This window comes from Pistacia vera, unplaced genomic scaffold (assembly GCF_008641045.1).
Source record: "Pistacia vera cultivar Batoury unplaced genomic scaffold, PisVer_v2 Contig439, whole genome shotgun sequence".
In the NCBI taxonomy this organism is placed as follows: domain Eukaryota; kingdom Viridiplantae; phylum Streptophyta; class Magnoliopsida; order Sapindales; family Anacardiaceae; genus Pistacia; species Pistacia vera.
This window is the reverse complement of record NW_022196267.1, coordinates 434546-453132: the sequence shown is the minus strand read 5'-3', so window position 1 is coordinate 453132 and position 18587 is coordinate 434546. Positions and strand designations below refer to the sequence as shown.

Below are 18587 nucleotides of genomic sequence, written 5' to 3'. Positions count from 1 at the left end.
GTAAAATGACCAATTTACCCCTTTACCGTTACATCAAATGTTTTTCCGTTATTTTAAGGGTGAAAATCTGGAATAAATGAAACCAGTGGTACTGACTTGAGATTTCGTCAAACCTTGGGTGGGAACATGTCGTTTACTCAAAAAAAAAACATTAAGATGATTAAGTTAGCTATATATATTCGAACCACGTCATAGTTTGGAAGAACGTACAAGATAGTTTTTCAGAGAGACTGCCTTGACGGCCCCGGCATGGGATGAACAAACCAAATCCCAATTTGAAGGTGCTTATTTCAGCAAGTCTCGTCACATTCATCAGCAAAAATCACCTTAAATATATAGTTAAAGAAAAAAGAAAATCTGAGCTGGCAATACACGGAAGAAAAAGGTATCTGACTAGTTCAAACACAGATTTGTGTGTAATTTTATATTTATATAATAGGACACACGAGCATTTGTCTTCTTTGAACAACCGCGTGGAAGTTTCCACCAATCCCATCCCTCAAAATTTTCTCATTTCACTCGGCTAACCTTTCACTCGCATTTCTCTTCTTATGCAAAGCACCTCTCTCTCTCTCTCTCTCTCTCTCTCTATGTATATATATATTTATAACCACTTAACAAACATATCAACTTAACAAACACCAACAAATGGAGGATCTACCACCTGGTTTTCGGTTTTATCCAACCGAAGAGGAGTTAGTCTCCTTCTATCTACTCAACCAGCTTGAAGGACAGAAACAGGAGCTGCACTTTGTCATTCCGGTTATCAACCTTTACGACGTGGAGCCATGGCAGCTTCCAAGTACAAATAACTCCTCTAATACTTTTCTGTTTCTCTTCTTTTTGATGTTGCGGTAAGCAATTTTCAATTTTGACATGTTGCATGCAGAGCTTTCTGGAAGGCCATGTCAAGAAGACACTGAGCAGTGGTTTTTCTTCACGCCAAGACAAGAGAGGGAAGCAAGGGGTGGGAGACCCAGCAGAACTACCGCCTCTGGGTACTGGAAGGCAACGGGTTCTCCAAATTATGTTTACTCCTCTGATAACCGAGTAATTGGAGTGAAGAAGACAATGGTTTTCTATAAGGGAAAGGCTCCAACTGGGAGAAAAACCAAATGGAAAATGAACGAATATAGAGCCATTGAAGGAGGAGCCAATCCATCTACGGATGCTATTCCAAGGGTAAATATAAACTTACAGCTATTCAGTTGCAGAAATATTCGTGTATCTTCCATCTCTAACCTTTTGCTTGTTCACCCCTTCTTGAATGTAGCTACGGCATGAATTCAGTTTGTGTCGAGTCTATGTGGTATCAGGAAGCTTTCGAGCATTTGATAGACGTCCATTAGAAACTTCAGCAAGAGAGACACGACCTCCTGGTGATGGGGCTACAACATCAACTCAGGATACCACAATGGTAGCAAGGACAAGCTCACCAGAAACGTCATACTCCGGAGAAGACCATATTGATCTCCCGGAGACTACAGGAGATACCAGTTGGAGGATGGTTGATAATCTAGAACCACCTCTATGGGACTGGGAACAGCTGAATTGGCCTTGATTAATCCATTGGTAGGTCTCTGCAGCCTGCAAAACAGCCCCCTTCCACTTTGTTTAAGAGTCTTCTATAACTAGAACGCACAACCATAAAGAGTAGATTACCATCCTATGTAGCATAGATATATAATTTTTTTTTTTTTTTCTGCTGTGAGGTCAAGAATAATAATAAAGGCAGATGTAGAATTTTTATAATATGTCAAACAATGTTGTTCTGTGAAGAAATTGAGTCTAGGGCTTTTAGAAGTAAATGAAAAGACCTGTTGGGTCTGTAACCAAGTCATGGACGTCGTTTGGCCGTTCCGCTGTAATGAGTTTTAAGATAATTTGTAGGAATCATTCGACTTAAATTCAGCATTCACTATTCAGATGTCTCCATATTTCCAACCTGTTGAGCCAATTATTTTGTAAGTTCAAAAGAAAAAATATTGACAAATATAACAAGGGCTTAAAGGAAATAATACCTCAAAAATAACTTGCATGTAATGACTAATGAGAAACCAAAGAGGAAAAATCAAAACTCTAAGCAGTCAAAGCATCTACAAGTTGACATGCTGTGGAAATGCAATCGTTTGATCATGATGATGCATTTATGTTGACTACTTGCGGTTAAAAAACATTTCATGCTTAGCGGTGGAAAATCTTGAGGCACTAAAGAATTAAATTCTTGACTTCACCTTCAATTACATTGTCAATGTACATCAAGTGTTTGACAGAATATGCGTTTTTCCAAATCATATGCTTGATTCAATGGGTCACTTTATTCTTGTTCTGCAGTTCTCAAAATCTTAAACCAACCAGCTGTCAAGAGCATAACTTATGAACTTGAAAGATTCTACGTTAAGAAAATTAATAGTTGTGGTCTGAAAAAAAACAGAACCATTGCCACCTGTCACTTCGGTAAAGAAACAAAAATTATAATCTAGCTCACACTATTTACAGAACAAGGGCTAATGAAAACAAGTGAAACCAGCGCTCAGTGTCAACTCAAGGTGGTGCAGACTATCCCATATAAGCCTAAATCCCGCATTCTGATATCTTTCTAGGCGAGACTGACTTGATCTGATATTACTTACAGTAGACCAGACATTTGATATGAACCCTGAAGACTAAAGTATAAAAAGTTTTGTCTATATCTATATGACCATAATTTACCAAACTCTACTCCATCTGACATAATGATGACAGACATGGTCATGGGAACCTGCTAAAAATCAACCAATCCTCTACCCAAAAAGAAGACCACCTTCTGTAAAAATTTAGCTGTTCAGAATACTGAAATTTGCACCTAGTCAGTATCATCACCGAAGGACACCCCAGACAGTAAAGATGATTTCCATCTAGCATTAGCTTGGTTGATTCACAGCAAATAGGTTAAGATTACCAATCATCTGAAGTTAAAGTTCTGAAAAAAGGCCTTCAGGGTATATGCAAAATGAATTTTAATTCATATAAACTTTAATAGGTGCAGGTTGTTTCAGTTCCCTAAATTATAGTCTTGCTAGTGAACTGCTAACTCAAAATAAAAACACTGACAAAAAATCATAAGCCTTCCAAATAATCTAATTTGAGGGAATTCAGCAATCCAATCTAAGGATTTTGAATTCTTCTATTAACTAATTAGAGAACAGAAGACAAATATTATAAAACCATTAATAATTAGATCATGTATCATATCTACATACATCCTGTTGTTGATTAGGAATCAAATAGAAAGAAAGTCAATAATAAAGACCCAAGTAACATCATTAGCAGCTTATATTATAACCAAAAACCATCGTTAAACACACTAATTAAAAAGAATATTTAAAAGCAAGTAGTCATAATATTCTTATAGAAAGAAAGTCGACGATAATCAATTATGTGAAAAGATATGTATGTGCCAAGAAAAAATTCAATCATAGGGTAGCAATATTATGAAACGAAAAAGTTGTCTAATCTTGGTTCAATGTATGAATAGAAGCCATGCTCACGAAGATCACAGTTGGTCTAACAAATTAAGGACAAACAAAAATAATTCAGATAAAGCATAGTGTTTAAACAAGTGGGAGAAGATGGATTAATTGTGTCACACATTGCCTTGGATTGGATTCATCTAACAATTTCTATGACACTTGCTTTCTAGGGAACCAACGGAAGTCAAATAGATTATGTGCTGCTGCTGTGTTAAAACCATACAAAAAGATAGTGCTGTGTAAATTATCCATTGTTTATTTATTTACATGAGAGGTCAATTCTTAAAGAGTGAATTGCATTGCACTGGTGCTACAGATATGCGGTTTGAAACTAATAAATAAAAGATACAACAGATACCTTATCCCAATATTCTCTTTTTACTTTTTCCAAAAGAAACCTTTCAGAGAGACAAGCTCCACTTGAAAAATGTGCTATATATATCAGACAAATTTTATCTCATGCTTAACACTTCCAGCCCTGTGCTTATACAAGTAGCTCTGAAGGGATTCTAAAGTTCAAGAAAGCTGTCACCAACCTGAGCATATATTTTGATATAAATCTTAAGATTAGTTTCTAGCTACTAAATCATGAACTACTACTTCTTCAAAACTGACTTCCAATACAAGTCCTAAATTAACCTTCTGTGATCTTTGTGCCAGTTCTAACTGGTATAGATGAGCCTCTAAACATTAGTTTTACACCATAAGCTTGTTATGCTAAGAGCATTCCATCATCGGCATGGTTCAGCATTAGACAGTCAAGCTTGATGCAACTTCACAATTACATGATCTCATAACTCAGATTCCTTGGCTCTTCAGATCGCAAAACCATGTCATGTCAGGTTTGAGTTAAAGCGTCACCACTATTTGAAACCAGCCTATATTATTAAAGTATAGAATACACACACAGATACTCTGAGCCACATCTCTAAAGAGAGGTCCTTGTAGCTAACCCATAATGGAAGCCTAGACAACGTCACATTCAAATCAAGCAGAAGGCTTTGACTGAAAAAAAAATTCTGCTGGAGGAGCCCAAGTAGGCCACATAGGAAGAGTGTCAAAAATGGTGGGGCTATAAGCTTCTTTTTTTGCTTCTGCATAATATATTAATAACTTCAATGTCTCAATAAGTCTTGCACAATCCAGCATTGACACTTTTTAGCTCAATCACTGAACACAATCCAACATTGACACCTTTTTGCTCAACCACTGCACCCTGAATCTCTCTTATGGTCTTTCTGCTTTTCTGGGGCAGCAAATACAACAAATACTATAAGCTTCTCCCTTAGGACAACTTCAGTTTATAACTTATCCGATTATAAGTTGGTCAAAAACATGACCAGCCTGTAACTTTACATTTCTGCATATCCCATATGTGTTGATATCTCCTAAATGTCACATATAAGTCATGTGCTAGCCAACGCCAACACCTTTTGGCTTAATCACTACAAATTGGATTTTTCTTGCATCCTTTAGTGCTTTTCCAGGAAAAAAAAAAAAAAAGGCACAAAAAATGCACCATCAGCTCCTCTGCTTCTTCCTAAGAACTACATGCAACTCTAACAGATCAGGCTATCCATTGGAAGTGCCAAACATGACCTGGGTATAAGTTTCATATCTTTATTTTCCATTTTGGGTCAGTATCACTAGAACTTAACACACGAGTCTGGTTCAAGCCAATTAACACCCTCAAACCCAAATCACAGCACATTGAATCACTCTAGTGGTTTTTTTCTCACGAAGCCAGTACCATCAGCTTCTTCCTCAGAATTCCAGTAGCTCCCAACTATCCTATGATACATACATGTTGGCAAATGCCTAAGAACACTACAACAAGCACAGATAAGTGCTGAGAATTCTACAACAAGCACAGATAAGTGCTGAGAATTCTACAACAAGCACAGATAAGTACTCAATTTTATATGGAACAACCTGTATAGCCATTTCAGCTTAAATAAACATCTAAATTATTCCATCAATTGAAGGAATTAATTAGTTTAACATATCCTTCTCATACAAGAGAAAACTTACCCCAGTATACACCCCTTCCCTAAAACAAATTCCCGACAATATTACAGTTCCAAAGATTTCTTCTATTTCATTTCTGTTTTTTTTAAAGCAAAGACAAAAATAACAAATAAAAAATAAATTTTGAAAACCGATTTTTTGTTCAACTATTCACAAACCATGAAATATCAGAAGCAAACAAGCAATGCAGAACTAAATATCACAACTTAACAGACCTCAACAAAAGTTGAAACGCAGAAACTTCAAGCAAGTCAAATTTCAACCAAAACCCACCACAGAATTACCAATTCAATACCAATCTCAATTGCATTTGGCTGTAAATTTTTACAGTAATTGTGCTTCCTTTTTTCACACAAAACAAACTTAATCACGTTACCTTTCCCAAAGATAACAGTAATAGACAGAAAATTTAGTCAATAACGAAAGCGAATATAAATCATGCACTTTAAACTTAAAGCAAGAAACAACAAACACAGAGACAGAAGCACGAGACCTGAGTGTAGTAGTATAAAAAATTATAGGATTTGAAGATACATCAGCCATGGAGGAGTGTAATAGGAGCTCAGTTTTATGAGAGGAAAAGGAATTACCTTTGAATCTTTGCCAGATGGGTTTCAAGTTTAGAACTGAAACAAGTGCATGCGCACTGGCNCTCAATTTTATATGGAACAACCTGTATAGCCATTTCAGCTTAAATAAACATCTAAATTATTCCATCAATTGAAGGAATTAATTAGTTTAACATATCCTTCTCATACAAGAGAAAACTTACCCCAGTATACACCCCTTCCCTAAAACAAACTCCCAACAATATTACAGTTTCAAAGATTTCTTCTATTTCATTTCTGTTTTTTTTAAAGCAAAGACAAAAATAACAAATAAAAAATAAATTTTGAAAACCGATTTTTTGTTCAACTATTCACAAACCATGAAATATCAGAAGCAAACAAGCAATGCAGAACTAAATATCACAACTTAACAGACCTCAACAAAAGTTGAAACGCAGAAACTTCAAGCAAGTCAAATTTCAACCAAAACCCACCACAGAATTACCAATTCAATACCAATCTCAATTGCATTTGGCTGTAAATTTTTACAGTAATTGTGCTTCCTTTTTTCACACAAAACAAACTTAATCACGCTACCTTTCCCAAAGATAACAGTAATAGACAGAAAATTTAGTCAATAACGAAAGCGAATATAAGTCATGCACTTTAAACTTAAAGCAAGAAACAACAAACACAGAGACAGAAGCACGAGACCTGAGTGTAGTAGTATAAAAAATTATAGGATTTGAAGATACATTAGGCATAGAGGAGTGTAATAGGAGCTCAGTTTTATGAGAGGAAAAGGAATTACCTTTGAATCTTTGCCAGATGGGATTCAAGTTTAGAACTGAAACAAGTGCATGCGCACTAACGAACCATGAATCTGAAGTCAAAATAAGTCAGTTTATTACACAGAAAATTTGGTATACAAACTTTCTCCACCAATAAAACATATCCTTAAAAAGAAGTTTATAAGTGATTGTTTCTTCCATTTCGTTATTTTGGGCTGTTTTATTTTATGAATTTTGTGTTTTTATTTCTTTTTTTTATATATATATTAAAAAATGTAAAACAAATAATAACATTTTCCGCATATTTGTGCGAAAACACAAAGAATTGAATAAATAATACGAAATTTATCATTTGCATAATCAATAAAAGTCATTTAAATTACCACATATTTTGTTTATCTCAAAAAAATTCTCTCAAATATGTTTTAATTTTTTTTTCATTTACAATATTGTGATTAAAATATTGATTTGAAATTGATGTTTTTGCTTTATAAGAGAGAAGGAGAGAGAAAAGAAAATAGGAAAATTGAAAATTTTACTAAAATTTTCATTCTCATTGCTTATAAATTCTATGTTTTGTACAAATAAAATTAGAAAATTTATATACAAGCACTTATTTCACATTTTAGGAGGGAAAAAAATGGAAAATGAGTTCATAAACAAACAAGAACTTATTTTATATTCAAGAAATGTTAGAGGTATAAAGACTTTTACAAAGAGTTTGTGTACAAAGTGATGTGGTAGTTGTCACATCACTAATTTCACATCAATCTTCTCTTTCTTTTCACAAACTAGTGGTGTGACAGCTTTCACATCCCTCTGTACATAGAAGTCTTTGTACATCTAACATTTCTCTTTATATTCAACCAATCACTAATGAAATTTTTTGGTGGAGAGCATTGCTTGATTCATGATCTTAAACAAAAATTTCAAAACTAAAATACGAATTTTCTTTTTTAGTTATATCTTAATGATTTAATATTTGAAAATGTATTTTATATAATATTCAAAAGTTGTTTTCAAATAAAAAATAATAGAAAATTTGTGAAAACAACTTTTGGTTGTTTTTTGAGTTTACACTAGATAAGATATTCAGGGGTGCGTTTGGTTTATTGTTTTTATCCATATTTCCAATCCTATTCTTCAAATGTTGCTTGGCACGTTATTCCCAAAATATTAATATATTTTTTTAATTACTTTTAGACCCCATAAGTTTATTAATCTCATTAATACCCCTCAGAAAAAAAGTTTAAAAACTAACAGAAACACCCCCACCCACAATACTTGCCAGATTCTGGCAATCACCGTCGGTGGTAGCCGGAATCTATCACAACAGTCACACGACCACCGGAAATGGCCAGTAATGGCCAGATCTGGCCGGAAAAGGCCAGAGCTGACGGCCAAAAAAATGGCTGGCGTTGACTGTCAATGACGGCCAAATCTTGGCCATCGTTGACAAACAACAACGGCCATATCTTTGGCCGTCGCCCAAAGTTGGCATTTTCCAACTGTTGAAGGCCACATCCCGCCTTAGATCTGTCCTTTTCCAGCCAGATCCATGGTGGATATGGCCAGAAAAGGCTATATCGATCGAATACTCACCAGATCCGACCAAATTTTGTGGTTATCCAATTTTTTGGCCAAATTCCAACAGTGGTGGTCGAAATCTGGCACTTTGGGTGTTAGGGATGTTTTTGTCATTTTATAATATTTTCATATATTAGGGTGTTTATTAAATTAGCAAACCTTGAGGGCTTTTTCATAAATTTTTAAATTTTATCTCGTAATACTTCCCTATTCAACTATCCAATATTATCCCTAAAATCCTACCTAAAATAATAAACCAAACGCACCTTAGTACATTTCACAAATCTTATAATTATGTCAGGATATTTTGTAATCTTTTAATTATATAAGATGAATATATTCTGTAATCTTCTAATTATATTGTAATTTGTTAATTATGTTAACTGACATAATTAGCAGATTCTAGTGGATTGTATTCTCTCCATATATTCTGTAATTCATGATTAAAAAATATGAATGGAAAGCAATTCATTTCATCATGGTATTAAAGCAAGGTTCCTAATCGGAATCAGTTCCAAGAAAAATCTTTGGAACTCAGTTAAAAAAACAAATCATGCCAAATCAACCCAATTCGGCCCAAGCCTCAAAATCAACCCAATTCGGCCACCACCGTACCTTCGGCAGTTCGCCTCGCACGACCAAAACCTCAATAAAACCTACATTTCCCCAACAACTTCCGGCGTGATGACTCCAGCTTTGTTTCACATGTTGCTCCTAACTTCACTTGTTTTCGCTTGACCTCAATGGAATTTGTCGATTTCCGGAGCCAATAGGATGAATCGCGCCATAGCCACGCTGACCCTCACTGCCTTGACGAGATTTGCGTCTTTGTCCCCTTCAGAGTCACAACATCACTACCGTGATCTGCATTTGTGGAGATTCCACCCTCACGCGATCCATCGTGCTAGGCTTCTTTGTGATCGGGCGACTGCAGTTTTGCATTGCGTGCATCGTGCTTTCTGCCTCTATACTGTTGCTGCCCTCTTACAGTCGCGCTATCTTCAGTCTTTGCGCACATGTTCTACCTTTGCATCACCGTTGTCCTCCTGCAGCTGCGCTGCCTTCAACAGCTTTATTTTTTTAGGATTCCAAGGAATAAAAGCAAGATTTTTTGTCTTTCTTTGAAAAAAAAAAAAAAAAAAAAATGAAAAGAAAAATGGATGAATTATCTAGGTCCAAACCTATACTTGAATCATCTGGGTCCAAACTTATACCTATTACTATCCAATCTGATGGAGGTTTTAATGTAGGAATAATTCTTATCGAATCAAACTATGATGTGTGGTCTCAATTGATGGAGATGCACATTGATGAAAGGAAAAAAACTTCCCCATATTCGTGGTAAGCCAAAACCGATAGTAGAATCGGAAGAGGGATATGAAAAATGGTATGCTGAAAATCAGAAAGTCAAGAGGTGGTTGTTGATGTAAATGTCCCCTTGAAATAATGAAGCTGAAAGAGTTTATGGGTTCATTAAACTCAGTGAAATGGGTTTGATTCTGTTTGTTAAAACTTAGGCAAGACAATCAAGCAACTATAAATCAACATCAGACATACATAGCAGAAAGCAAAGCACACCAAGGATTTTTACATGGTTTGGCTAAAAACCATTTTAGCCTACATCCATGGTACCAAGTCCAGCTTAACCAAATCCACTATAGCAACAACCAAATGTCAATACAAATCTGAAATCAAATACATCAACGTAAACACTCCTTGTCAACAAAACTTTTGACTCCACGCTCTTGATTGCACAAATGTCCAGCTACACTATTATTGAGTCCAAGTAACCACTTGGATAGTTCAAGCCACACTTGAACTTAGACAGCCGAAAGACTCCTTTCAGCTCTAAAGCCTGAACTTCCTTCAAGCTTCAACAAGGGGAGCCATGTTCCATAATCCTCAATGATAACAAATATGATCGTAAATGAACTCAGTAACAAAATGAACCTAATAGAATATGCTCTGCAAAATTTCAGAGCTCAAAGAATATGTAATATCCAGGTTAAAAGAGTAAGGAAGAAAAAGATGACAATATATATCCTTGCTCAAACAAATCTCAACAGTACACGTCTCATACACTTTTTAACAACCTTTGTTGGACCACTCTCAGAAAGAATGACACCTGTAAAGTAAACATATCATGCAAGTTTCATGAAGAATAGAAGATAAAATATCTTCAAATATAACAAGAGTGAGACACCTGTATTGTGAAAAACGAATGATAAAATGTTTACACATAAGCAAAAATGTGCCCACTTTTTTGTCCAACATGATCATATAAATAAGACAATGTGTACACTTACAGCAATATATTATAACATGCGCAAACAGTAAAACAAACACGATTGTGCTGAATTAAGCAAAGTGCATATGCACACATACTTCATAAGTTGACAAACAAAGCGCTATCACGCTTATCCATTTCTCCCAAAATCTGGAGTGCTCCTTCCAAAGCCTTTTTATGATGGAAGTGAATTACTTATCTTCTCTTTACACTAGAAGATCTTCACCGCCAAACAGGAAGGAAGACCTTTGTATGTGTATTATGGGGAACTGACTGAATTTTTTCAAGAATTGAACCACTGTGATAAAGTGGTCATGAAGGATCCTGATTACATAGTCACCTATCAAAAATCCATTGAGCAATTACGTGTGCATATATTTCTTGTAGGGTTAGACCAGGAGTTCGAACAAATTTGTGGGTAGATTTTGCGCAAAGACCCAGTTTCCAATTTGGAATAAAGTTACTATTTGGTTCAACGAGAAGCAACGCGTCATATCACCTTGAAGGGAGAGTAAGACAAAACCGAAACTATATCAATGGTAGCTCAGAATAGGAGTCGACATGACTAGACAAGATCGAACAACACCAACAGCGACACTGACAAGAGGTCCACCCACTGTACCAAATCAAGTCATACAAAAACAAGCTTTGAATTGGTTGGGTATCCAGATTGGTTGGACCATAGTCGTGATCAACAGAAGAAGAACTCAAAGAGAAATTCTATTACAATGGCTGTTGAAACATGGATAGAGAAAGAAGATGTCGAACAGTATATGGATAATTGAATCTGGAACAATTGTAGGAAATGATGGTAAGTTCTTAAATATGTGTACACATGTTTCTAATACTACATGGATAATTGATTCTGGTGCTATAGATCATATAAAATTTAATTTTAGATAAATATCTCACCTTAAAACACCCTTACAAAAATTTGTTTCTACCGCTAATAGGGTGTCAACTCAAGTCATTGGGGAAGGGCCGTTAATTCTCAAAGACACTTTGCATTTCCATTTTGTTTTAGTTGTCCCATCTTTGAATTATAACTTCTTGTCAGTTTCTCAACTAACCAAAGCTTTGTCTTGTATGGTAATTTTTTGGCTTGATTGTTGCGTGTTTAAGAGCATCTGAACAAAGCAAACAATTGGTTTTGCTATTAGACAAGGGAAATTGTATTACTTGGATTTGGATTCAAATAATTCTGCCATATTAAGTCAAGCACTGACAGTAGATTGCTTTGACGAGGACAGGCATAAATCCTACATCTAGTTGTGGCATCGACTTATTGAACATGTTTCATTTGGTTACTTGAAGAAACTTTTTCCTAGCCTATTTTTGAAAAATGATCTCTTCAGTTTTCGTTGTGATGTTTGTGAACTGTCAAAAAGTCATCGCGTTTCATTTCAAATAGAGTTAAATAAAAGCCAAACTCCTTTTATGATTATACATTCTGTTGTTTGGGGTCCATCCAAAGTCACGACTTTAGGTGATGCATGTTGGTTTGTTATTTTTATTGATCACTGTACGAGGATGACTTGGGTATGTCTGATGAAATCCAAAGGTGATGTAAATTTTTTGTTTCAATGACTTGACAAAATGATTCTTACTTAGTACAATGCACAAGTCCAAATTCTCTATAGTGAAAATGGAAGAGAATATTACAGCTCTACCCTTCAACAGTACTTGGAAGCACATGGTATTTATTGTTCATTATACTACTTGTTCCAACACACCCCAACAAAAAAAGGTTACTAAATGCAAGAATAGGCACTTGTTGGAGGTTACTCATGCCTCATCGATAGGAGCTCATATGCCATTACGATTTTGGGGAGAAGCACTCACTTTTACAACATACTTCGTTAACCGGGTACCCTCTAGCTCTCTTGAGTTTCAAACACCGTTCCAGGCCCTTACTAAAGCTATGGATGCCCTGACAATCACCAACTTACCCCTTCCCCCCATGTCTTTGGTTGTGTTGCTTTTGTACATCTCCATAACCATCAACAGCACAAGTTGTCTCCTTGAGCATTGTAATGTATTTCCAATGGATATGGTGTCCATCAAAAAGTGTATTGATATTATCATCAGGTCAGTTGAACCTCCTTGACTTTTAATTTTTTTTGCTAAGTTTTTACAAAATTGCCCTTATATGAAATTAAAATACCAAAAAACTTCAATACACCCAATAAATTAAATTTTTTTTTTTTTGGGGGGGCGTGGGGGGAGGAGGTGGGGCTCAGGGCTATAAAAGTCAAACTAAACCCCACCTTCTTCTTCCCCAGACTACTTCTTTCTCTTCAACAACCTATCAAGCCAAATTTTTTCTTTTATCCACACAAGTGTAGTTATCTCTCCCTATCAAGCCAACAAGCCCCTTTTTTCTTTAATTTTTCAGGTAATACATTTTATATTTGTATTCTTTTAATTTTGAATGTTCAAGGTTAAATTATAGATTGAGATTTAGGAAGATGAAATTTTCATTGCCATTGAGACCACAAATTGCATCTATTTTTTATTTATTTGTAATGATATATTGAAGTTAGAGGAAGTAAGAATATAGTTTTTAAAGTTATTTTGGAGTAGACCTTGGGACCACATTGTTTTACCCATATTGCCGATTTTGTGCTTTTTTATATGGAGAAGATGAGTTCTTGGGACCATATTGTTCTACCCATTTTTATATTTGCTATGTAAAAGTGTTTGATTCGAATTGATTTTGGAGTTGGCCTTGGGACCACATTGTTTTACCCACATTGGCTGATTTTGTGTTGTTTTGTTAAGGAGAAAAGGGTTCTTGGGGCCACATTGTTACTCAGTTTATATTTATTATAAAAAGGTGTGATTCAGATAGGAGTTAACTTTAATATTTTACAATGTTATAAAAGTTGATTAATTGTAAAGTGTTTGGTTTTTGAATAGATTTTTACACATCACATTCAATTTTAGCCTACGTATATAATGTAAGATCTATTAAAAAAATACTACATTAAGGGCCCATTTGGATGGGGATAATATTAGATAATTGGGGTATATTTTTTAAATTGGTAGATGATGATGTTGGTTGATTTGTAAAAAATTATTCCTAGAATCTTTATGTCAAATAGTGGCATTTGGAGGGTTAGTTGCGGGAATATTATTACCTTCGCCGGGGGGGGGGGGGGGGGGGGGGGGGGGGGAAGATGTTGCTATTAAAACTTACCCCAGGTAATCCAATTTTGTGTCCCCCATGTTGCCCCTAAACAGTTGAGCATTTGGTCCAAATTAGCCTTATATTTGTTAAGATTTACAAAACACTCAATTAACTCATGCAGACCCTTTTGTCCTCACTTTTTAAATTTTCTAGATGACATTGCCCTTGTTATTGTCATTATTTATAGAAATATCACGAAATGTTGTGGTACCTAGAACTGGCCACCACTGTCAGCCACCGTCGAAGGCTGCCAAAAGTTGTCATAATAATGTACGACCGGTCGTGCGGCAGTGAGGCCTTTTCTGGCCATAGATAACATATCTATGGTCGTAAACGGCCAAGTCTTTAGCCGTGAAATGGCCAGCGTTTCACAGCCAGATCTGTGGCACTGCCGGTGTCATGACCAGATCGGCTGGCGGTGGTGGCTGGCTACTGGCAATGGCTTGGGGTGGGTAGGGGTGTTTTTGTTAAGTTTAAAACATTTTTGGTTGTTAGGGTGTTTGTGCCAAATCTGAAAAGTAGGGGGTTAAAAAAACTATTCAAAAAATAATAATAAAAAATACTATTATATTAATATTTAAAAATGAGGGCAATTTAGTATTTTATATAAGATATCCACTCATTTATCCTCCCAACCAAATATATTATTCACCAATTTATTCGAACTAACCAAACACATTTTCTAAACATTTCCGGTAATCTTTAAGGTGATATTTCTTTCCATTAAAATAATATCCCCTTCTAATAAGATATTATATGATCCAAACGCCCCCTAAGATCTATTTCAATTCAATTTCTATTATTTTAATTTATTTTTTGTTATTTGAAAATTAGAAAAAGAAAGAGATATACTTGTGATGTGTATGTGTTGTTAGAATACTTTCAACTTATTAGCTTTATAAATTTTTTTAGTAATTGTGATTTCACTTATATTAATCATTATTATTGTATACATAGATTATTGTTATTGTTTGGTTTATATTGAATACATAGCTTATTTTGTTGCAATTTTCTCTATCAAGTAATAATATATGTATGAATATGTTGGTCTTGATTCAATAATGATTCACACATTCTTCGGGCTTGGTTATGAGCACTATTGGAATCTTCAATGTGAATATTTGGGGAATAGTTTGTACATGTATAATGACAATTACAAGTGTTTTCGTTTTCAGCTGCTTTGACACTCATTTTTATACTTTTTATAAAATGAGGTTATAAATTATACAAAAGAAAAAATGTATCATTCAAAGTTAAAACGATGTCGTCACTTGTACTACTTGTATAACAGTATAGATTATGAGCAAATTATTCGATATTTCTTAAATTAATTAACGTTTTAACATTAATTTAAGGGTGTATTTTAACGAAACGAAAAGGGGTTTGACCACGTATAGCTAATTCAATAAGAGTAATACTAGCCTTATAAAGAGGCATAAAAAGAGATAAATCTAACCCTTAAATTTCATGATTGCCTCTCTCTCTCTCTCTTTTTCCATTCTTTTAAGGACTGTATTTGTCTCTTTACATGTTTCTTTGTATGACTCTTTGTAAAGCTTACTCATTTTTCAATAATCTCAACTTTTGAAAATGTACATATTTTATTTGAAGGTCAAATAACAAAAATTAATTGGAGGGCCCTTGGGGTGAGTGCCTTTGGGTAGGCAAGCCGGGGCTAAAGTCACTCTTCTACGCTTCGGCATGGATCGCAAACAATAATGCCACACATGCAATTTGCTAAATATTCAACTATTTAGTATTCAATCCCTTATATGCAAATAATAATGTATACAAAGTTAAGATCACAAATATGTATCTAAATCTATGTGACAATTGATTTGGCAACATCTCCTTAATTATAGGATTTTGGGATAAGTAATTGATTTGTCAATTCAACTATTACATGGGTTCGGATCCCAACTTTTCCTTGTAATTGAATTACGAGTAAGGAAGAAAAACACTTGGCATAATTCACTTTTACCTTTTACTTATATTTATTGCCACTTTGAATTATTAGTAAGAAAAACAATTTTCTTCCTTGCTTATAAACAAATTTTCAAGGAAGGAAGATTTTTTTTTTTTTTTAATAATTGGAGTGTTCGAATAAACTTACGCGTATCTCAACTAAAGTTTACTCATATTTTTAGCATATCAAAAAGATGGAGCTGACTTTTCATATTTGATTTTGCTTTGTATATTTGATTTCTCACAAACCCAACATAACCCATCATCCACATAACAAAATTTGCTTTAATAAACACATTTTCATATTAAAAAACTATTGCTAATGGAATAGAATATGTTGATTAAACCTAATCTAACCAAAAATGTGTAACGTACTAAAAGTCTAAGCAACTCATAAACAAAACTCTAGAATGTGGATTTCAATGGAGTTGCTTCACTTGAAAATGTTAGGGATTGAGTCCAAGGTTTAGAGAAGTTTGTAGAGAAGAGGGGAGTAAGAGAGAGTGAATGTGAAGACGTTGAGGAAATAATTGAAATGGAGATGGTAAGTGTTATGTATGTAAGGTAATTTTGATGATTGAGTTACAGTAAGTTGAACAAGGGGAATATATCATTAACAAAGTTGAGCCTCAGTTCGTGTCAGCTTAGACGCACTTCAACTAATTCTCTATGATTCATTGAACACCCTACAAGCCCAAAGTGTCAACTTGGACACACTTCAACTAATTCCCTATGGTTTATTGAACACCCCAAAGGATCTGGTAAGTCACAATGTTATTGTGGTAGGTGGTCCCAAGGTTTGAACCCAATAATTAAGCCTCCTTGACCGTTAGGCCAACCTCTTGGGGTTTGTGAGGCTAATGTTGCATTTCCCATATGTATGGGGGCTTACCACAAAATTGGCAATTATACAAGGGTTTTAGTAGTAATCACAAGAGTAAACTGTAGTTAATAAAATTAATTAATATTTAAACTTAAGTAGATAATGCTATCCCTACAGATTGATAATTTAAAACTCAAATGTTCAATCTTTGGATCACTTTTCAACCAGAAACAGATTTCGAAATTCATGAACCAAATTTGACGGTCGAAAAGAAATATCAATCTACCAAAAAAAAAAAAAAAAAAAAAATGCTTTAACTTTTAAGCAACTAAGCTTGGACCGCCGGCCTTCTGGTGGGTTCAAGTTGAACAAAAAAAGAGTATGTTTGGATTGGAATATTTTCTAAAAGAGTTTAATATGGATAAGAATAATAGTTTTAACTTGGTTGTATAATAATAGCTTTTAGAAAAGTTAAAGAAAGATAAACAGATCCCGGGACATAAATGCCAACCGTGTTATGAAAGTGGATAAGATGACAACGGAAAGCATGATCCAAAAGTGAACATTCAAGGAGGAATCAACATCTTTTTTAAAATAATTCTAAGATAAAGAAACTTTTATAATTTTATTTATAATTATGAAAATATAGTGGTTGCATCTTGATCCAAATCCAACCAATTCAACAACAAAACATGTCATAAATCCAAGTTGAAATTCAGTCAAACACAAAACAAGAACAAACTCACACTTACTTGCAAATTAGGACCAACACAAGTAAAAACATTTCAAACATAAAGGAATTTCTTTACCAACTTGAATTGATTTACCACCAAATCTCCTTGCCAAGACTTTGATAAAGAATGCACAATCAAGAACACAAAAGTTCTCTCAAATGGATAAACCAATTTCATATATTTCAAAAAACTAAATGATACAATAGAATAGTTACTCTTATATAGGCAAATATAAGGATAAACAAGTTGATAAATAAAATAAAATAAGCTAAATATTACAAGTCATTTGTTCAAAAAGTAAGGTCATGCCTATTTAATGTAAAAAAGACACAAATTCCTTAATTCTAGGATCTATGTCTTTAATCACCCCGTTAGTTATCTAAGCTTGTTTCCATTAGATCAAAAGCTAATCAATGGTCCTAATTAAGTCTATTATTAAGGGTGTAAGAATTTGGGTCTTGAGAATCATGTAAATGGATCCAATAAGGGATCATGTGGATCTTCCTCTTTGGAATGCAACTTAGGTTGAATCGAGCTTTTTCAATACTTAGACTTCTTTCTTTGTGGACTTTAGCTTCTTTTGTTGTGCTTGGACTTAGAGTAGCTTGTGCCGAAATGTTTGGACTCTCTCCCTCCTTGGAACTTGCTTGGGCTGAATAGCCTCTATCGCTTTCCACATTCCACAAACCAAGTGTTTTAGGACTTGGAGTGAATTTCTTCAATTCAACCGAATTAGCAAGTGTTTTAAGACTTGCAATTCATTATCCACTCATGTTTACAAGTATTTTAAGACTTGTAAACGTATCAGATCCTTAGCAATGTTAGATATTTTTTTATGAACCTTTGCTTTAAGGAAAAACTTAAGTTTGAAAGATAAAAGAATTAAAAAAAAAAAATCAATGGAAAACGTTGTATAAATTTTATGTCATGTTAGTTGTCGAATTTGACGTTAATTTATTTCAAATAAAATTGAAACATCAGAAAAGAAAAAAAAAAAATTTGTCGACATTTGAAAAATCACATACAATTTAAAAAAATGAAAAGAGGATATAGATTTAAATTGTAACGTGTGTTTACTTATCAATTTTCGGTTTGACCGGTTTAACCGGACATCATTATAAA

General features: G+C 34.4%; 1 protein-coding gene across 1 annotated transcript; it reads left to right on the top strand.

The window, feature by feature from the left end:
• The first annotated feature begins 568 nt into the window (after nucleotides 1-568).
• On the top strand, nucleotides 569-1932 carry LOC116144153 (NAC domain-containing protein 90-like). The gene is made up of 3 exons (XM_031429609.1): nucleotides 569-802; nucleotides 890-1182; nucleotides 1274-1932. Exons 1-3 carry the CDS (start codon nucleotides 649-651, stop codon nucleotides 1559-1561), a joined length of 735 nt encoding a protein of 244 aa, XP_031285469.1. The 5' UTR covers nucleotides 569-648; the 3' UTR covers nucleotides 1562-1932.
• The last annotated feature ends 16655 nt before the right edge of the window (nucleotides 1933-18587 follow it).

What these genes read in the sequence shown, in the direction of transcription:
- LOC116144153 (XM_031429609.1), top strand. Translation starts at nt 649, where the DNA reads ATGGAGGATCTACCACCTGGTTTTCGGTTTTATCCAACCGAAGAGGAG. An exon ending in GGAGCCATGGCAGCTTCCAA is followed by an intron (nt 803 to 889) that starts GTACAAATAACT and finishes TGTTGCATGCAG; the next exon opens with AGCTTTCTGGAAGGCCATGT. An exon ending in CTACGGATGCTATTCCAAGG is followed by an intron (nt 1,183 to 1,273) that starts GTAAATATAAAC and finishes TCTTGAATGTAG; the next exon opens with CTACGGCATGAATTCAGTTT.